We start from the raw sequence: 21788 nt of genomic DNA, 5'->3' as shown, positions 1-21788 counted from the left end.
TCGCTGTGGAAAGCAAGGGCACCTAGCCAGAAAGTGTCGAGCTACGGGGTATCGGGAGCGAAGCGGGAAACCTGATAAGGAACAGATGTCGTCGTTGTTGGCGGACGCGTCAGCAGAAGATGATGACTTGTGCATTTCGTCGGTGTACGCAATCAAGTCGCAAGCTGCAACGGTCTGTTTGGTTCAACCAGTCAGGAAGAAGCTTTGCTGGGGAGGCATTGACGTCAGCATGGAAATAGACACTGGCTCTCCTGTCTGCGTCATTCCTCGGAACGTGTATCTTCAGTGCCGAAACCGCTGGCCTAGCCTTGCAAAAAGTGAACTGAGACTGAATTGTTATCTCGGGAAATTGCCCATCTTAGGAGAGCTGCATCTGGACGTTGCTTTCCAGGGCCGCACGGTTCCTGCAAACCTGGTGGTGTTGGATTGCCTTGGACCCAGCCTTTGTGGCCGGGATGTAATCAACAAGTTGAACTTGCTTGGCGCAGAAGTGGCCTCTGTTTCCGCTCACCGAGACCACCAGGATTTGGAATCCCTGCTGAGCGACTTCCAGGACCTGTTCGAGCCCGGTCTAGGAGCCATCGAGGGGCCCCCCGTACATCTCTACCTGAAGGAAGGAGCTCGCCCGAAATTCATGAAGGCAAGACCCGTTCCTTACGCTCTGAGAGATAAGGTCTCTGAGGAGTTAGACCGTCTTGTTCAAACGGGAGTTTTGTCTCCAATAACGCATTCAGAATGGGCGGCGCCGATCGTTCCTGTGCGGAAAAGTGATGGATCCGTTAGAATTTGCGGAGATTTTAAGTTGACTGTGAATGCTGCCTGTGCTACTGAACAGTACCCTCTGCCCAGCATAGCAGACATTTTTGCGTCGATGCGTGGTGGGGCAGTGTACAGTACGTTAGATCTGCGAGACGCGTATAACCAGGTACCGTTAGACAAAGATTCCAAAAAACTGGCGGTGATTAATACACATCGCGGGCTCTTCCAGTACAACCGGTTGCCGTTCGGGGTTGCATCGGCTCCGGCCATTTTTCAGAGAAAAATGGAAACCATGCTGGCCGGCCTGCCAGGAGTGCAGGTGTACTTGGATGACGTGTTGGTGGCTGAGCAGCCGGGAACTGAAAATCTAAGGGCAGTGCTGCAACGATTTCAAGACATGGGTGTGCGGCTGCGGCAGTCGAAGTGTACGTTTAGGAAAAGTGAAATTTGCTACTTGGGCCACAGAGTGGACCAGGAAGGGCTTCACCCCATCGAGAAGAATCTGGACGCCATCCGACAGGCCCCAAGCCCTACGAACGTCAGCGAGCTCCGGGCCTTTATTGGATTGTTGACGTATTATCATCGGTTTTTGCCAAATATGTCTACCCTGCTGGCACCGCTTTACGAGCTCTTAGAAAAAAATAAAGTATGGCAATGGGGACCGAGACAACGAGACTCCGTGGAAAAGGCCAAGACAGTATTGCTAAAATCTCCCGTGTTGACCTTTTTTGATCCAAGTAAACCACTCCGTCTGGAATGCGATGCCTCGCCAACAGGAGTAGGAGCTGTACTGTCGCACCGATTGGGGTCTGTCGACCGACCGATCGCCTTCCGTTCCCGAAGCCTGACATCAGCAGAAAAAAATTATTCCCAAATAGAGAAAGAGGCACTCGCCTTGGTGTTCGCCGTGACCAAGTTCAGGGATTACTTGCTAGGTCGACAGTTCGTTCTCGTCACCGACCACCAACCCCTGGTGGGTCTGCTGAGAGAGGACCGGCCGATACCTCTGCTGGCATCGGGAAGAATTCAAAGGTAGGCCCTTCTACTCAGCGACTTCCAGTACAAAATCGAATTTCGCCCCGGGAAACTCAACGCGAACGCGGACGCCCTCAGCCGATTGCCCCTTCCACAGACCGAGGAGAGCCGAGAGGAGGAGCTGCCAGAGTACGTGTTCGCGATACAGTGCATGGATGAAGCGTTCCTGCCGGCACGGCAGCTAAAAAAGCTCAGTGCCGAGGACAGAACACTGACTACAGTAAAAAGCTTCGTAATGCGTGGCTGGCCGAAAATTCTAACCAAAGAACAGCATGAGCTGCATCCTTACTTTTGCAGAAGGCAGGAGTTGACTGTCGTCCAGGACCTGCTCTACTGGGGACAGCGAGTCGTCATTCCAGGGGCAGCCCAGAAAGAGATGCTCAATCTACTCCACGAGGCTCACCAGGGGGCGACGGCCATGAAAAGGGTAGCCCGGACGTTGTTTTGGTGGCCCGGATTGGACGGTGAGGTAGAACGACTGGCTCGTCTTTGTCACAACTGCACACAGGCTGCTCCTATGCCTCCAGCAAGCACGCCTGTTAACTGGCCAGAAACGGGAGAAAATTGGGCGCGCTTGCACATTGATTTCGCTGGGCCAATTGAAAACAAAATGCTGCTGGTGGTAGTGGATTCACACACTAAGTGGATCGAAGTATGCGTAATGCGCTCGGCCACCACTGAAGCCACCATAAGGGAGCTCAGAGAGATGTTCAGCCGATTCGGCTTACCACGTGCGATTGTGTCAGACAACGGGACTCAGTTTACTAGTCAGCAGTTTGGCGAGTTCCTGGAACGAAATCACGTGGAGCATTTAAAAACCGCCCCGTATCACCCACAATCTAATGGATTGGCAGAGCGGGCGGTCAGAACGGTAAAAGAGTCCCTAGCCAAGTTGTCAACCGGGGATTTGGAAGAGAAGTTGGCGAAAGTGTTGCTGTCTTACCGTCGCACTCCACTGTCGGACGGGAAATCACCGGCCGAGCGCTTACTCGGTTTCCAAGTACGCTCGCGCGTCGACACTGCTGTGCCGTCAAGACGTGTGTGCTCGCCTGACTTACAGGTCCCAACCATTCGCCCTCATGCTGCAGTGTGGTACCGGAACTTCGGGCAAGGTGAAAAATGGTTGCCCGGGGTGGTGGAGAGCAACCACGACGCTCGCATGACTGTGGTATCTACTCCCGGAGGCAACGTCCGCCGTCATCTCGATCAACTGCGGTTACGGGAGGTCAAGGCGGAAACCAGCGAGGCACCAGCCGCCAGCGGTTCAGCGGTACCTGTACCCTCTCCCACGAGCCCTGCTGACCAGTTGGCCCGAGCCGCGGTACCTGCAGCCTCGGCCAAGAGCCCTGCGAACGAGTTGTACGGCGACGCCACGACCTCAAGCGAGCCCGAAGACAGCTGTGTGCCGTTCCAGCTGCGACGGTCCACTCGGACTCGGAAACCCATTGATCGCCTTCAATTATAAGAGAAGGAGAATTGTTATCACTTCGGCCGAGTCACCGAAGCATGACTTACTGTTATCCGCCTTTTGTTTGTTTTATTAACTGCGTTGCCATTGGTCCGTGGAGCGCTATATATAGTTCCACGCGGGCCCGAAATAAACCGTTCATACCCTGGTAGCCGGCCTGCCTGTTTGGTCCTCGCGGTTCTGTCATACTGCGAGATGTCAAAGTGACAACACTAACTATTGTTTATTCTTGATTTGCATTGTTTTTTGGTGTTCCTTGCATTGTGCTTCGTTGCCGTATTATTTTACCAGTTGCTTTCACAAGTGTAACTCGTTGCCGCTCCTGTCAAAGTCCTAATCAGGACTGACAGTATGTCAAAAATATATATATAAAAATCCGCGTGGGCCGGAGCGATCGAAAGGCGCCGGCCTTTCACACGCTTCGCGGTACTTGTTTTAACAGCCAGCGTGTAGCGTCTCCGTGTACGCGACCTAAAGAAACCAACCGGAGTGACCTTGCAAACATATGAGCCTACAACAACCTTGGCGGTAACATGGCATAGGAGGTAGGGTGCGACACAACCTACGCCGCCTGTGAGTGCCAATAGATCCGCCGCCGCAAAAAACCGCACAACGCAAGAAAATAAAAAAAAAATAAAGTTTTGATTGAATGAGATTGTTAGTATTTTGCGTTCAGAAAGGACGGAACGACAATGTCCCGTCGTCACGTCTATTTTTACCAAAAGATATATTTTACTTGTTGTGCAACCGTAAAAACATATTCACACTTTTTCTTTTGTTCCCTAAAATTTTTTTAGGGAACAAAAATTACAAAGTCCCTGTCAGTATACGCGCAAGCTTTTGCGACTTACGTGAAACCGTCCTTTTGGATATTTATAAAAGAGAAACTGTTGTCGCCTTAGGTTTATTAATATTTCTTGTGCAGAGAATTTACATAAAGTAAAAGAAGGTAAACATGTATCATCGTTTGCAAAGCGATTCGAAGCTTTATGAATTCATGTCTTAAAAGACTAGAAACTGAAATTTATTAACATTGTTTGGATTCGTGTGTTCATCATTTGCATAAATTGTCATTGAAATTGAAAACAACAACCTTTGTAAGAAAATACACTCAAATGTAGACAAGTTATTGATTTTGTAATAATTGAAAAATCAGTTTAGAAGGCCATCTAATTTTTCTTATACATTTCATCGATGTAGGCTCATAATTGTTCCTATCCGGCCCTTCAAAACTGTTTTGCATATTTTTGTATTTTGGAATTTTCAGAGCGCTAAACACTGTATACAGATTTGCCGTAACGGGAGTAGAGAAAGATAGGACGATGCCGATTTCAAGCAAGAGCAAGAAAGGTCGAAAAATGTCGGAAGTTAGTGAACAGAATGCACTGTTACAGGAGTTCGTGAAAAATAAGAATTCATACAAAAGATTAAAGAGGAGTTTAAAGCACAAGCCAACAATTTAAATACATATTTCTCGAAACAGTGAATTTCGGAGCCCGCCCTTTTAGGGAGGCTGGGCTCCCTTAGAAATCTACGACACCTTCAACCACGAGGGAGGGCTGACCTACACGAACGTCTTAAAAACAAGTTTCCAAAGCTACTGCTTTCCTAAAAAGAATGAAACATACAAGCGTTACGTATTCAGATTGCGGGTACAAGCAGAAGGTGAGCAGTTTGTGCAATTCTACCGCGACCTGCTGTTGAAACCCAAGACCTGAATTCGTTAGTTTGACCAATTCAATGATCAGGGATCAGCTTGTGTAGGGTACCACGAACAAGAAACTACGGCAAAGGCTGTTTCGAGAACAGGACTTGTTCCTTGCCAGAGCAGCGGACATGTGCAAGGGGAATGATATAGCGAAGCAAAAGAAAGCTTGGCTCAAGCCTAAAGAATCTTTCCTCAGTATCAACCAAACAACGAAAAGGCGTTCAACGGTGTCAGCACAAGTACTACCTAGATGAGACTGCTGTCAGAAGTACAGCTTCATTCACCGAGACGCCGGCTGTCCAGTGATGAGCAACAAATGCCGAAAATGTCGACTTCAAGGTCATTTTGAGGCGTGCTGGCCAGCCGAGTGAACGCGATCATCAGCAGCGACTAATTGACGAAAAAATCTCGGAAGCCTGGAGCGACTTTGAAATTCTGTAAGTGAACATGCGCAGCACAAGCAATCAAGGAGAGTGTCTGGTGCCGGCAAAGGCTGCCGATAAGGACGTCGTTCTAAAGATTGACGTCGTTCTAAAGATTGGCGCGACAGCTAACTTGTTGAACGCGCAGGCAGGAACTAGAATTTGCGAAAAAGCAGGGAAATTTTGCGCACTTACAGCGGCGGTGTAATTACGTACGCAGAAAGAGCTGCTTTGAAGGTCCTTTGCAATAACGCGATAAAAAGCATCGAATTAATCATGGCGAAGAGGTCACAAGCACCCATTCTTGGTCATCAAGCCAGCGAATTCTTTGGACTCGTGAATCGTGTTTCGGCGATTTCCTGTGACGACGCGAATGCAGTAGCATCCAAATTTCCCGAAGTGTTGCGGGGTTTGGGCTGCGTGAAACAAGCGTATCATATGGCACTAAAGGACGAGGCCAAGCCAACGGTTCAAGCACCCCGACGAATCCCTCAACCGTAACGACAACCACAGGAGAAGGAGCTTCAGCGCTTAATCCCCGCCAACGTCATCCGGAATGTGAAAGAACCAAAGGACTAAGTGTGTCCTTTGGTAATTGTGTTTAAAAAGGACGGGCATCTCAGAATATGCATAGATCCCAGGAGCATCAACGAGTGGGTGAAGCGAGAGCATTTTCAACTTTTCAAAAGAGAATACAACAAGTCAGAGTTACCGGGTGCACGATAGCTTTCAACCCGTGATGAAAACTCTCGGCGACTCTTTCACCGGAGGAGGGGGCGGGGGTGTTGTTTTTAGTTTTTTTGCCCGATTCCCCCAAAGATCATCCTCGTGATATCCTACACTGCCTGTTTATAGTTAGGGGGAGAAAATTGGTTTAGAAGGGTGGGAGGAATCCTACGATTGTCTTTTTAGATTTAGGCTAGGTGGCGCAAGCTACCGCCCGTTTCAAAGCGTATAACCATTATCATCCATCCATCCATCCATCACTTCACCCCCTTTATAAAATACCGTTGGATGCCGAGAGCGCCAGAATATGTACCTTCGCCACGCCATTTGTGAAATACCATTACTTCCAGTTACAATTGGGAACAGCTTCTGCACCGGAAGTATTTCAAAGGGGATGTAGCAAATGCTTGAGGGATTACCCGGAGTTAGGGTATACATCGACCATATTCTGGTGTGGGGTAGAACGCAGGCAGAGCATAGTGAAAGATTACGCGGACTACTGCAGAGGGCTAGGCAAGTGTGCGCTGCGTTCAACCTGAGCAAATGCAAACTGACCCGCGAGGAAATTGAGTACTTGGGGGACGTACTTAAATAAAAATTATCTTTTCAAGCCCAGCCCTGGCTCATAGCATTAGCAACTTTCCATAACCAGCAAACAAGAAAGAAGTCCAAGCATTATGAGGCTTTATATATTACTTTGCAAAGTTTTTGCCCAACTTGGCTTCGAAAACGACCTTAATGAGGTAAGCTGTTAAGGACAGCTCAGTTTTCGAGTGGTCTAAGGCACACCAAGCAGGATGGGAAGGTTTAAAAAATCTTCTTGCTACAGCCCAAAACTTCCGCTTTTTGACATAAAAGAAAATACGTGAAAGTGTTTTGGATGTCTTTAGTCATGGGGATAGGCGCGGCGCTGCTACAACAGCATGAGCAGGGATGGCAGCCAGCGGCCTACGCTTCAAAAGTCCTCTCTATTGCAGAAACTCGTTACTTACGAATGGAAAATGAGACTCTTGGAGTGACGTACGGTCTTGAAAAATTTCAGCACTTTGTGTACGGACGGCGAGTTCTAGCGGAAACTGACCATAGAGGCTCCTACAGACACTTGCACTTGACTACGGCCGACTTAGACAAGACCTTTTTTAAGCTTTTTGTGACGACTTGACCGGCTGCATCGCTGCGCAGCCTGTGGTAAGCCATCGCAAAGGGCTTAAAAACCTGTCTTGTCTCGGTCGGTCGTAGTAAAACGCAAGTGTCAGGACGCTGTTCACACGCTTGTAATGGAGTGCGACCGAGAGCGACAAGACCGGTTTTTAAGGCTCTTGCGACAGCGGAGGACCGGATCCGGTGCTACGGAGCAGGTCCTCAGCTGTCGGAAGAAACTTAAAAGACGGGTTTTGTCTCTCTCCGTCCTACTCGGTTGCAAGTGCGTGAACTCGCTTAAGCCTCTGATTGCAATTGCACAAACGAGTGTTGGAGATATGCCGCCGCGATTGCGGCGATTCTTCCTGAGGCTCATGAAGTATGAGTTTCAGCTGTGTATACATCCCTGGCAAATATACTTAGTGGGGCCAGACGTCCTTTCGAGAGCGCTCTCTGAGAAAACCGTCCTTTTCAGGGAGAGAGTAAACCTATTGCCGGAGAGCTAACAGTAGCAGGCGGGGTTTTGTACAAGGGCGCAAAAGTTATCACCCCAGAGACCATGCGCAAGAGAATTCTCGAGCGCCTTCATGAATCCATCTCGGTATTAATAATGCAAGGCAAGAGCCAGACAGTTAGTTTTCTGGCCGGTCATTAACCGTGACATCACGACAATGATTCAGCGATGCCCAATCTGCAAACAATTTGCATACCAACAACCGAACGAGCCACTAAAGATGCAAGAGGCTCCAAACTTACCATGGACACGTATTTGCGTAGAACTGTTTGAACAGGCTGGGAACACGTACATCGTTGCCTATGATCCAATTTCCCAGAAGTAGAGAGGCTCAGGGAGGCGACGTCAGAGACTTATTTCGGCATTGAGCAGCATGTTTGCTATATACGGCATACCTGTTGGAAGGGTGCAGCGACAACAGCCTACAGTTCTAATCCTGTCTGTTCTAGACGTTTGCTTCCAAGTACAATTTTAGGTACACAACGTCCAGTCCTCACTTTCCTTGCTCCAACAGAGTTGTGAAAACTGTGTGCAAGTGGTAAAACAAATACTGAGAAAAACTGCTGACGCTAATGTAGACTTCTGTCTGGGATTGCTAAGTTTCAGGTCTACGCCTCTCGACGACGGCCGGTGCCCCAGCGAGCTTCTCATGGGATGCCGCATTAGGTGTCGCCTTCCCGACTTTTCGCCCACAATCCCAAACCGGTCCGGAGACGTAGCCCAGTAGCGACAACGGATGTTTACTGAGGCCACAACAAAAAGGTGACCTAATGCGCCCGAGAAAGAAAGGACAATGGACCACGAAGGGTCAAGTTCTGCGAAATGTGGCTCATCGTTTAAGAGCGCAGCTCTTAGGGGCCCGTTCCCGGCTTGAGCGGCGTCGGCGTCGCCGTCGGCGTAACCAAGGTCATCCCAAGGTCACGTGACCGCCAAGGTCACGTGACCCCTCCAGGTCACGTGACCCCTCCCAAGGTCATCTCATGGTCACGTGACCCCCAAGGTCACGACCTTGGGGGTCACGTGGGGTCATCTTGGGATCACGTGACCCCTCGAGGTCACGTGACCCCTCCCAAGGTCATCTCAAGGTCACGTGACCCCAAGATGACCCCACGTGACCCTTTGAAGGTCACGTGACCCCTCTGAGGTCACGTGACCCCCGAGGTCACGTGGTCTCCTCCCCAAGGTCACGTGACCCCTCCCAGGGTCATCTCACGTGACCCCTCCAGGTCACGTGACCCCCAAGGTCACGTGACCCCCTGAGGTCACGTGGGGGTCACCTTGGGGGTCACGTGACCTTGATGTGACCCCCATGTGACACCCAAGGTCACGTGGCCCCCAGGTCATGCCTCCCTGAGGTCACGTGACCCCCCTCCCCGAAGTCACGTGACACCCCCCCCCCCCCCCCGAGGTCACGTGACCCCCCCCTGGAGCATATTAAAGAATGAGGGGAGGAGGAGGAGAAGGAGGAGGGGTTTACCCTCCCCTCAGTACCCTTCACTCCTCCTCCTCAAGAGCTGCACTCCAATTCGGCGTTACAGGGATTTTTTCACTGGTTGTCACGGAGGACGGGCGGGAGTTTTGACAGAACCGAATGCACCAGCTCCAGAAGAAGGAAAACTTGGTGCGGTTAGCGATGACTTGGAGGATACTTGTCAAGACTGGGGGCTGGCTAACATTCAAGTTGTTCCTGCAGCAATGACCCCACCAGTTCAGCAAGATGGTGCAGCCGCGAACTCATCTGGAGCCCTGACCTGCACCCTAGTTGCAGTGGCCCCAGCAGTGCAGCAAGACGGTCCCAAGTTGAGTGATCGGGCTAGTGTGGGTGCTACTCCGACGTCAACTCGAACTGTGCGGCAACCTCGACGACTACACTACGATCATAAATTCCAGCTGAACGCTTAAGCAGCGTACCCCGGGTTTGGTGCAATTCCTTCCTTTTTTTCGTTTTTTGTGTTTTGGTTTCGTTTTTTGCGTTTTTTTATTATTTTTTTATTATGATCACGGTTTGTGAATTGCTTTGTTTTCCGAACTACAAAGAAAGGGAGATGTATCCGTTGTTAAGCATGCACACGCGCGTACTCGGTTTGGATAAACAAGAGGCAGTTCGTTCTTGCTGACTGAGCCCAATGTGCCGTTGACTGATTCAGACACCGGGCTAGCACTGGTACCGGACTTGCCGAATTTCACATCTACAGCGGAAACGTCAGACGCCCACTGGGGCTGACTAACGTCTCGCTGCCGAACAGTAGACAAATTGTAGTAATCAAAGCTGAGGTGTGCAACCGCAAGAGACGCGAGCATCACGCTTTTTTTTTTTAGCTATAAAGCACTATATTTGGCAGGGCTTTCTCTTAAAGGAGCTACAGGCAACGACTTTTCGCGCCATCAAGTCACGAAGTGCGTACTAATTAGTGCCCGCATGCGGCATCACTGCGAAGCAACGCACATAAATACATTCGGTGTTACCGTTACGTTTGTTTAATTGCATCCACTCAGGGATGTAAAGAACAGTCAGATACATGCCCATTTTTATGTTATGGCACTCTTGGATACGAGATATGTCCATGGCTCCTCTCTCTCAGGGTTCCTATTTGTGATTTCACGACCAGCATAATAGTTTGCCAGCGACAAATTTGAATGTGTGAGTATAAATCACGATGGAAGCTTGAGGTCATCCCGTCCTTAAAGGAGTATTCACACGGGGGAGAAGTACCTCTCTTTGCTCCCCGGGATGCGCATCATGTGGCAACAACGTCACGCCCTTAAGCGGAGGCTTGCTGACGTAGAAATCCCCTGGGGAATGAGAACCTTTTGTTCAGGCTTCACATACAGTCCTTGCCTTATCGGGCGGTCTTTTCGCAATTAGCTGTATTTTCGTCCCGTGTTTGGCAACTTTACACATTGTGCTCGGCGGTGCAGAATTTTTTTTATTAATCTTCAGTATACACTGAAATCACTGCGTATTGCAACTGGATCCTTAGCGAACCTGGCTAGCTCTAAATACATACATGCATGCAAAAATAATGTATGCGGTTTGATCCTGGCACTCATGCGTGTACCTCACAAATAAAAGGCATAATTCACAACATGTACAAATAATGCTTTTTTTCTGTTTGTATAAATGATTTACTTCTTTTAAATGTTGTGCTTAATTAATTCCAAAGTTTTGTACCTACATACTCTATTAGACGTTGACCATATGTGTTGCTATAGGGCGGAGTATTAAAATTATTTATAAGAACATTTCTTGTGGCTCTACCTGATTGATTGTACGAATATATACGATGGAAGTTGTATATAAATTTATAGAATATTATGCATCAGAATTACTGTCTTATAGTCCCTCAGCATTAGGAATGGCATTGTTCGTTGTTCCTGAAAAAATGGAGCTCAGTGAGCATTGAAACATGCATACTCTATTATTCTCAATGGTCGTTTTTGTAGCGTTATTACCGGTTGTAGAAATCTGAGGTATGTAAGACCCCAAGATACTACACAATATTGTAAGTACCAAAAATGCTGAAGTAGATTACCCTGAGCGCATTAGAATTAGAGTACTGTCTTGCTTTAAGTGAAGTGTAGACCGAATATTCCAGTTTTTTAAATACTGTTTCAATGTGCCGCTTCCAGCTGAAAGAAGCATCAAGAGTCACTTCTAGATATTTAACACATTCTACCTTTTGAATGGGCTTATTATTTATTTGTGTATGTTGTGTCTCTGTTGGAGTGGCCTGAAATGAGTAAGCAAACGTTATATATTTTGTTTTTTTGGTGGTTTAAAGATTGCGTATTGTTTAAAACCAGTTAATCTGTTTAAGGCCCCGACTGATCCCCCCTTCTAATATTTCCCAGGAGCTTCCGCTTGACAGCAATACTGCATCCTCTGCATACCTCACCATATTCAACTTGCCCATAGCTCGAGGTAAGTCATTTATGTATAGATTGAAAAGAATCGGTCTCAGCACAGATCCCAGTGACATTCCTGTCAACACCGTCACACTGGTAGAGTGCTCTTCCCCTATTTTGACTAGTTGTGAGCGTGACGAAAAACAACTCTTAACGAAATCCAAAGAAAAGCCAGGAAACCCATATCTTCCTAATCTGCTAATTTATATTTTATGATTAACGGTATCAAAGGCCTTTTTTTATATCTAAAAACTGCCAACTGCTATTTGATCCGTATTTAAGGCTGTGTTAATAAGTGGACTTATACTTCTACCGCTGTACTAGGTGATTTAGCTTTCTGAAATCCGTGCCGTTCTTCTGTGATAATTCTATTTCGGGTCAATAAAGCAACTATCCCGGTTGCTATTAATTTTTCAAAAGTGGTATTGATAATGCTTAATACTGAAATTGGTCGATAGTTGGATAGCTGGTTTACGTCCCCTTCTTTCATAATGCAACTACTTTCGCTATTTTCAGGAGTTCAGGAAAAGTGCCAGTATAAAACGCCTTGTTAAATATTCTTTCCAGGGGTTTACTAAGAATATCAATATTTTCCTTAATCATTTTCATGAATATACCATCGCTCCCTAGTGCTTTATCACCCGGCATTGTATTTTTCATTTGATATAATATCGTACTTGTTATATATATATATATAAACTTTAAGAATTTGTAATTGAAGTGGGGAGCGGATTCACTGTTGGTTCTGCAAGGGTACCTGCCAAGACAGTACTTACTGTGCAAAAGTGTTCATTAAATTTATTTGCTAGGTCGTATTGATTTAGACTGCCAGTAGCCGCAATTTTTTGTAGTCTTGGACTTTGTGCCGTAGGTTTAATGATATAACATTTAATGAACCATATCTTCCTTGGATCATTTACACATTTGGCTATCTCCCAACAATAGTGTTCAAAATGTTCTTCGCCATATGTGAGCTGTTACCATATTTCGGTATGTTTTACATTGGTTACTGTAATATACATTATTCTTGTCTTCTTTCATTTCTCCATAGAAATGGTTTTTTGTTTCATTTGTCTCCAATATATTATTAGTCATCTATGGGCAGATTGGTTGTGTGTAGTAACCCTTCCGTTCATTAGCTGTGGAGTGGATTATGCATTGACGGAGTCTTGTATGCAAGCATCTTTAGTTTTCATTTCCGTCTGTGGAATTCATATCCACAAACGTTAACGCCTGTATGCGGTTGCTAAGCTCTTTATAATTAACCTTTTTTATTGTGAAATTTTTATTTATTTTGTAATTAGAAACGACAGGTGCGCTCGTTAATAATACTATTGGTGAATGGCTTGTTAAGAAAACGTCTAGCACTCTGTATAACTAGTCCTCAACACCAAAGTTGCACAAAATATGATCAATAACCGAAGCAGTTTCGTTCCCCATCTAGTGGGATTATTTATTATGTTTATAAAATTAAATTATTCTAACAGGAGAAGATAATCGTTCTTTAATGCCGCAGATACATCTATATTGAAATCCCCCCAGATTATTACGCTACCCTCCCGCACCGTTAGCCCTACAATAATGTTTCAATTTTTTTTTAGAAAAGTATTAACCCATGATTCCGGGGCCCTGTATACCTCTACGATCATTATATTATTCGAGATTATTGCGAAAAGAATTTCGTAGTCAGCGCTATGTATACGCCTCGCAAGTGGGCTCATTTTCGTCTTCTGCACACGAGAAAGGAAGTAGCGGTGACGTCAGAACGCCGAGCCCTGATTGGCTGATCGCGACCCCCTATCTTAGCGTCGTCTGCTCCTTTGGAACGTCGTCTGCTCGCAACGGCGTCTGCGTCTGTCTTGCCTTTCCTGCGACTTTCGGAAGTGGAGCGAGCTCGGCTTCGCCTTTCAGAGAGCGCACTATGGCCTTAGCAGCCGCTGCGCCATTAAAACCCAAGATCAATCAAGCCTTTCAGAGAGGGCAGACGAAATAACCCGAGCGTTACGTTGTTTTTGTCTAACAACTAGCAGACGCGCATCAAGGAAGGAAGTCAAAGGACCCACTGGCGAGGTGTCCCGAGACGCCGAGGTTTGTTTGCTAAGAACCGAGAGGTGAGGGTGGTTTGTGTCCGCAAGTTCCCTCCCAAATACGTTTTCCCTCCTTTTGTGTGCGGCGAGACTCCTCACTCTTTAACGGCGTCGGCGGGTTGGCGCAGTTAACGTCGTCTGCTTTACGTCTGCTAGTCAAAGCGATGGCTGCTTTACCTTTCCTGCATCTGTCGGAGATTCACCGCTTTTTTACCGGCGAGAGTCACCGTTGCCTCAGAAAACAAGGAGATGACAAGAGGAAGAGATTGACCGCTTAATCTAAAATTGAAGTCAGCGATCAAAGTATAAGACGGGAACGGTTCACAAGGGTCGCGCAAGCACATTTCATTCAGCACGCCAGCCGGTCGCCGAGTCGGAGTGCCTGCTAGGCCTATCTGCCGAGTTCGCTTGGTCGTTTTCGGTGGTATCGCGGACGTTGGAGCTTTTCACGGGTGTTTGTGGATCCAGCGTTCTTGTTCGTCGTGGTCTATTTCAAGTCCTTTTTACTTTTTTCTTGCTGCTTGAAGTCGGGACGCGTGAGAAGTGCACGTAGAAAAATTAATGACCGTTGTTCGTCGCGACCGCGACGCTGTCGGCCATGCTGATTTGATCGTAAGAAGTGCGTAAGACAGCTTCGGAGTTGTCGTAGGTTTTCGTCGTAACCTGCGCAAAACTTACGAAAATTTCGTTTCGTGAATGCGAATTTGTTCTCGAGTTTTGTGTTTTTGGCGTAAGATCGTTTTGTGAACCTCCCCTCTGCACGTCGAAAGTCGCAGGAAAGGTAAGACAGACGCAGACGACGTTGCGAAGGAGCAGACGACGCTCAGATAGGGGATCGCGATCAGCCAATCAGGGCTCGGCGTTCTGACGTCACCGCTACCCCCTGCGCAAAAAGCAGACGAACTTGCCCTCCGCATATAACTGTATTCTTTACATTCCTTAAACGTTAGCCCTGCTTTGATTAGTAAAGCAGATCCTCCACCTCTTGTGGACGTTGGTCTCGGAAGAGAATTACAATTATAGCCAGGGAGATTAACATGCTCATGATCTTCGAGCCATGTCTCAGATAATGCTAAAACATCGTAATGAAATTTATGTTCTCTAAGCATTGCGCATAGTATGTCCATAGTTTTGTTTACACTTCTATATTACAATATAGCACATGAAACATTTATTTTTGTAAGCTTCATTAACCGATTTAATTGAAACCATGTATTGATCGGTTAATTTAAGACCGTGTTATTCTTCATTTATGCAATTAGGCCAAGGGCAGCCCCAGTGGCGATTTGGACCACACGAGAGTTTTCTGCCTTCTTCATAAGGGTTTTTCCCAGTATTACATACAAGAACTTCCAGTTACTCGCTTTCTTTTTTTCTGTTGCCTTTCCGAGTAATACCTTGTTTTCCGGACAAAAGTGTTCATTGACATAGATAGGACTTGAGTGCTCGAAGCCGGAATCGGAGGTATTCAGCCCTAGTCGTTTTGCTGCTGCCAGGGTCTTATCTCGCGTACTGTGGGTGGTGAAGCGCACTATCACATTATGTTGGTCCTTGTTTTTTGTTGGCACTCGGTGGATAACGTCAATATTCGACGGCGCTATCTGATTCCGATTTCGGTGATCACGGTGTCTAGATTCTCGTTCGGGGTGAGGGGAAGGACTTTAATCTCAATATTATTTTTGCGACTGTACAGTACTGCTTCAATTTTATAATGTTGCGTTTTATATCTTACAGCCGTTTGGCGCGCTCATTGTTTTATTTTTTAGTTCCAGATATTCGGTGTTTAACTGTTTCAGTACCTTTGTGTTGTTTTTCACCTTTGTTTTAAACTCGTCAAAGTTCTCATTCATGAATCCCATTGATTTGGACATTCCCTCCAGCTCATTTGACACTTTGTTGTTTATGGCGTCCATCTTCATTGAGAGATCCGCCAAAAGTTCGGCCCATTCCTTAACTGTCGTGGGTTGCTTGTCGGTCATTTCGACTTTTAACACCAGTAAACTATTCAGTGTTCAGCAGGGCGATCCAGGAAAAGTAAGAGGTTTCAAAGGTTTCCCAAACGCTCCTTATGATGTCTTGATTTTGAATAATTCTGTTATTCAAGAACAGTGTCAGACTGTCAACTTTCATGGTGTTATTTTAATAATATTATGACTCCAATTTTTCATTGTGTTTTTTACACACGCCATCGCAATTAGTTTGCAACATATAATAAGTAGCAAAGATTACAACTCGTGACGTCACAGCGAGGCAAATCCTGGTCGTGACGCCAAGAACGGAAGCCATAAGAATTAAGGCTCCACCCACACATTTCGGCGGTAATAATCTGTTGAAGAAAAAATAGCTTTCTTTTGATTATATCATATATGGATTGTTTAGGGACTAATAAATCAACCAATTGAGGTACAGTGTCATTCGTGCCCCTACAAAATTCAGCATTTTTTTTTTTTATTATTGAGTTTGCAAAACTGATCATAAACATGTCTATTGAGAAATCAAAGCTTGACTGTGATATTTGGGTATGAAATAATACAGTATGTTTGTTGAGTGTGAGGCCCTCTTTAAAGGGCCCATGAAACGATTTTTGGGTTGGGATAAATCATTTTAGATTGGGATTTTACTAATAGCACATCGTTCAGTGGACCAAAAGAAAAAAGGTAGAAAGTCAAAAGCCTGACTTTCAGTGCGAAAATTTGAAAACAGAGCGGACTATTTCGTACCTCCTCCCCTTCGCAACCTCTCTGCCTTTTCACTGTGATACATCCGCGGTCCCAAAAGCGCGTTATCGGGTCCAAACTGACGTCACACGCAACCTGACCTCACTTATTCCCTTCACCCCTAAGCTGACATTGTGGTGGAAGCTACGCGCTTGCCGGACCAATCAGCCGCCTCCCTTTCATCACCTGACTTCATTCTCTGCAGCCACATTTGCCACGCTCACGTGGCAAGTGTGGCTGGCCCAACGAGCACGTAGCTTCAACAGCACTGTCAGCTTCGGAATGAACGGGGTGGGGAAAGCAACTTTTGTCTGAATTTTGAGCGACGGGCTAATCTTCTAGGGGGAGAATGGATGTGTCCGGGATTACTGAAACGAGAGTGCGAGCAAGAGGGGACTCCCCCTTTTCGTCTTCTTTAACGTTTGGTGGAATGCGCGATTTATGAGTTGAGGAGGAAAGCGAAACAGGAAAAAGTTGGAAAAGCGTTTCATGACCCCTTTAAAGACACCATGAAATGATTTTTTAACTTCTTCCTCCTTTGCTTTAATCCTAAACTCAAAAGGGAAATGAGAAATCACGTGGTGGTAACGTGCTTGGGCGCTGGAGGTAATGCCTCCAATCTTCCACTGTGCTTTTTAAGCACGCCATGGAACTTATAATTTTGAAGTGATGATAAGTGCCGTCACGTCACTTATTGGCCCAGAACGCGAATTAAAATATTTGTTGACGGATTGATTGTCGACAAACGCATACGTCCGAGTTACGCAGTCCTCGTGTCCAATGCGTGAGCTGGGCTCGGCTAACGTGCTCTGGCAACGCGGACGGACGCATTCTGGTGAAAAGGAGGAGAGCTTTCGAAGGAAAGGAACGAAATAGTCCGCTATATTTTCAAACTTTCGTACCGAAAAGCAGGCTTTATGCTTTCTACACTCCTGCATTGGTTTTATTTCGACGCACTAAACGATATGCAATTAGTCAAATCCCAATTTATAACAGCTTCAAATTCATTTCATGGTCACTATAACTTTTCTGTGCAGTGCAATACATGCACCGTGGAAAATTTACTGGATCAAATACCCTTGGGTTTTGCCCAAATACCTCAGAATGATAAAGTAAACACCTGGACGAAACCTTATTTTTTGCTTCAAAGGAAAGTAATGATGCTTTCAATGTTGTTACTTTTCTTTATAGAACTATATATTTCTTTTTTGTATAAACCTTTTCTAGAAAGCAAACACACACAGCCTTGTAGAGCAATTCTACGGCGCAGGACTCTTCGTGTGTTGCTTCTATCGTTAGATCTCTGTGCGATCTAACGATAGAAGCTAATAGAAGAAATGCTCATGTTCTAAGTTGCTAACATAAAAGCCAAGACTTGAAAAGAACACAGGGCGATGTGTGAGAAACCGGTCGCTCCGGAACACCGCGTATTCGCGTCTCCAGCTCAATGCTCGCCCTCGCGCGGCGGAAACGGGAAGCGCTCTAGTGAGGGTCCCCCGATACTCCTGCTCAGCGGGCACGGCTGAACTGCTCGCGATCGTGGCTCGCCAAATGTCCGTTTCCGAATGCAAACAACACTCTTTCACTGTACGAACATAGTGCTGCAGCCGGTATAGGATTATACTTTATTAGAGAGTTTTAGTATCGCGTATGGAAGCAAGCACTGTGCGTTTGCGTTAGGGTGGCGTGCTCCACGTATCGCAAGCGCGTCGTTGCCGTGCTCCGATTCGAGCCCCCGATTTTGGGCTCCACGCACGCGCAGCGTCTAACACGCAAAGCTAACGCAAACACACAGCGCTTGCTCGTATATGCAGTACTAAAACTCACTACTGTTTCACCGGCTTCCAACGCCAACGAAACGTGCTGTGAGCAGGCTTGCAACAGGTAGGCGTTCCTTCGAACTGGAAAGGCTGAGATGGGCAAAACGACGGCGCGTAAATACGAAAGTAAATAAATGTTAGAAAAGATTAATAATTTAAAAAAAAAAATCGTTCTTTTTTTTTTTTTTTGGGGGGGGGGGGGGGGGGGTTAGTGGGGGAGAGGGAGGGGGAATGAGGTGTGGAAGGATATTGGTGGCGACTTTGGAAAATTTGCCGATTGTCAAAAGTCGCTACTTTGATAGAACCCTCAATTAATCTAATTTTACATGAATTTCTTACATTAGCTAGAATGTTCATTGATTTTAGACTATATTTATTTTATAACTTGGTACTTGAAAATGCTGCAATTGGCACCAGTGATGATAATTAGCACACATTAAATTGTCATACTTGTTCGCGCGTTTAAAATTAGATCATAACAACCAGTTAACTTAGAGCTTGAAAACTTGCGTATTAAAATATCTTAATTTTGATATTTAGATTATTATTAATACGAATCACGGCAATGTATGCCCCCAATTAACGCTACCATCACAAAAATCTGCCATTTAACCATTGTCTTTCCTGAAAGGTATCATTTTGTTTTCTTTTTAACATATGAAAAACTCTGACATCGTTATCAAGATAGACAAACACTGGATGCAACATAAACTCCTATGCGTCCCGCGTTGCTTTAAAAAACATGCACACTTCAGCTGCCTAGCTGACTCGGATTTCTTCTTTTAGTTTTTTCTACTGAGAACAGCGTTCTCACAAGCATTCATGCGTTTTGTGAACATATTGTATAAATTGGATTTATCGTCTTATTCTTGTGCTGGGCAAAATTTTAAAGCAATTAATCATCGAAATACCCCAAAACCAATTGAAAGGCCCGCAGTTCATTATTTCAGATGACAATTATCTGAGTGAGAAAAGGCAGCGAGAACGCACGAATATCAGCGGATTTTTTTTTACAAATAATAATATTCTGTGTTATCTCTAAGGCGTATGAAAGAGCCGGACTTTATGTCTTTAAAGAGACAAAAGTTTCGGCGAACAACTTCTTTAAATAAATAATTACGGTGTGAGACACATCTTGAGTTATGAAAGAATCTGATTAAAACATATACCGAGAAATTAAATCCAAGATAGAGGTTAGTTTCGGTTTCGCTCTAGAATTAAAACGTGCCTCCTGGCGTAAATATTAAGCTAAACACCGTTCTTGTTTTCAGGGTAAAGAGGTGGCCTGCGCGCATAACACCCTAGCTTCCTCGTATTACCAGAAATAATTTGTGTCGCTCAGTGAAGCCAGCACACTAGACAGGCTCAGGAGCGGCACGCATCTCCGACCCTCACTAAACCCGCCATTTTGGATAACGAGTGGCGCCACCTATAGCGAATTGGAGTCGCGAATATCGCATTGGTCGATTACGTTCGGGCGGAATCGATAGAGCCGCTAGGTATAACGTCCGACCAAGAATTGTTATGTGCTTTATTTTGGCACAAAAGTAGATTAATCCCCTGTTGCAGTACAAGACAAAATAATAATCATAAAAAAAAACTTTGATCAAACAGTCAGCTAAAACATAATTTTCGTATAAGTTCGTTAAAATATTACGCACTGGAGAAAATAAGCCACTTGCGTTAAGTCCCTATTTGGAACTATTTTTGTTCACGTTCCACCCATTGAGAAGCACCGTGAAAGCGCCGAAGTACTCACGTGATCTTGCCTTCTCCTTTCCTCCTTTCAAGCGCCAATTCGCGTTACTCAACGTACGAGTCTCCCTCAGTTGCAGATCTTCTACCTTGAACTGAAGAATGTCTCCCTTCGCTGTAATGGTCGGCCTGCTACCGTCTTGAGTTGTCAAGGCTCCTCCGAGCTTGTCAAAAGATTTCTCTAAAGCGCTTCCTGGGATTTTCTGAGTACTGCGAAGAGGTGCGTTGCATGCTTGCTAGATATTTACAACAGATACCGTTTCCCAGGAGAAACACAGGCTGCTTCCGAAACTTTAGTTGGACTGGAATACGTTCTGAGTACCGAATACTTGTTTCCAGGCGAGCTCAGTCAATAGATGGTGAGATGTTTAAGCCTGGTTCACAGATTTGCGTCTATGCGGAGAGCAAGTCGTTTGGTTCCTGCGCAGGGGTTGCAATGACGTCAGAGCGACGCCGAGCTCTCATTGGCTTTGATTGAAAGGATAGTGGGTAGACCGCAATCCTAGATGCCTTGAGGTCTACACACTATTTCTCTTTTCAGTCAGCCAATAAGAGCTCGGCGTTCTGATATTATCACAACCCCTGGGCAAGAAGCAGAGGAGCTTGCGTTCCGCATTGAATCCACAACAGCCATGCAGAACAACAGTGACGACTGAGACGCAATGGACAACCGTGGTTCATGAACTCTATACGAAGCAACTCCTTCCGTTGCTTATTATGTTGCCTGTGATGAACACTTGTCTTAGTAACTTTGTCGTTCCTGTTGTTTTGACCCCTCTCAACGAAAGCAACGCAACTGTCTGAATGAGGCATTCATTCCGGTGTTGTGGGTCCAAGTTCCACATTGGGAGCCAGTGTTGGATTATTCACGCTGCTATAACCACCACAGAAAATGACACAGCGCACATGTTAAGCATCACATGATCACTTATTATTTGTCATTGTCGTGCGCCGTTAAACCATACAACCTCCGCGCATACTTTGGTGACGGCTTTTTGTCAACAATGGAGCGTTTCTCGCATAACTGAGTAACTTGGCCCCCTCGCAAAAGGGAAAGCCGGAGACGATTAACACGCAAGCAATCTGATCGAACGTTTTGTACACGCAGGGTTCCCATGCCCTTTATTAAGCAGTGTTTGATATGGCGGAAGGCTTGTCACATCGCAAGCTGGATTTTTTATTTTTTTTTTATTTTAGGGTAAGAGTGTTATCCAACACCGGGGGTTAAAAGGATACTGAACCAAAATTGGGAGCTCACAAAACAATGCTGGAGCGATATGCGGGACGCTATATAGAAGTGGATGATTAAACACGCCAACGAGGCCGACGAGACATGCCACGTCACAATTCCCAATCCCCCCCCCCCCCCCCCCCCTCCTCTTCGCTTCGTCCGCTCGAGCTGGTGAACTGAAGCGAGGAGGAGAGAAGCGAGCCGCTCTTCTCATTCTCAGATATTCCAGGAAGATCGTGAAGTCATAGTCCTCGCTTGATCGCGCACTTTTTTTTTTTTTCTTAAAAAATACGGCCATTCATTTGAGATATCAATGTATGAGTGATGTTTTTGAGTTCATAGCACCTCGTTCAAAGCTTCTGTGGCCTTATTTGCTAAATCCAAATTTCGGTTCAGCATCCCTTACAATCCTTTATGATCCCTGTTGCACTTCCGGTAGCCTATAGCATGCATTTATTTCAATAAAAATATGTTGGTTTATCGATTGATTGATTGGTAAT

General features: G+C 45.9%; 1 protein-coding gene across 1 annotated transcript in view; it reads right to left on the bottom strand.

Annotated features, from left to right (window-relative positions):
* LOC120839803 (cholesterol 7-desaturase nvd-like) overlaps nucleotides 1–15744 on the bottom strand; it is a 48196-nt gene extending 32452 nt beyond the window's left edge. Inside the window, exon 1 of the mRNA XM_040210163.1 lies at nucleotides 15498–15744. Within this exon, the coding sequence (XP_040066097.1) occupies nucleotides 15498–15744 (247 nt within the window). The remainder of the gene's footprint in view (nucleotides 1–15497) is intronic.
* Nucleotides 15745–21788: the final 6044 nt, after the last annotated feature.

This window comes from Ixodes scapularis, unplaced genomic scaffold (assembly GCF_016920785.2).
Source record: "Ixodes scapularis isolate PalLabHiFi unplaced genomic scaffold, ASM1692078v2 PGA_scaffold3__209_contigs__length_174095766, whole genome shotgun sequence".
NCBI lineage: Eukaryota > Metazoa > Arthropoda > Arachnida > Ixodida > Ixodidae > Ixodes > Ixodes scapularis.
The sequence above is the reverse complement of the archived record's forward strand: the minus strand, read 5'-3'. Positions and strand labels throughout refer to the sequence as shown.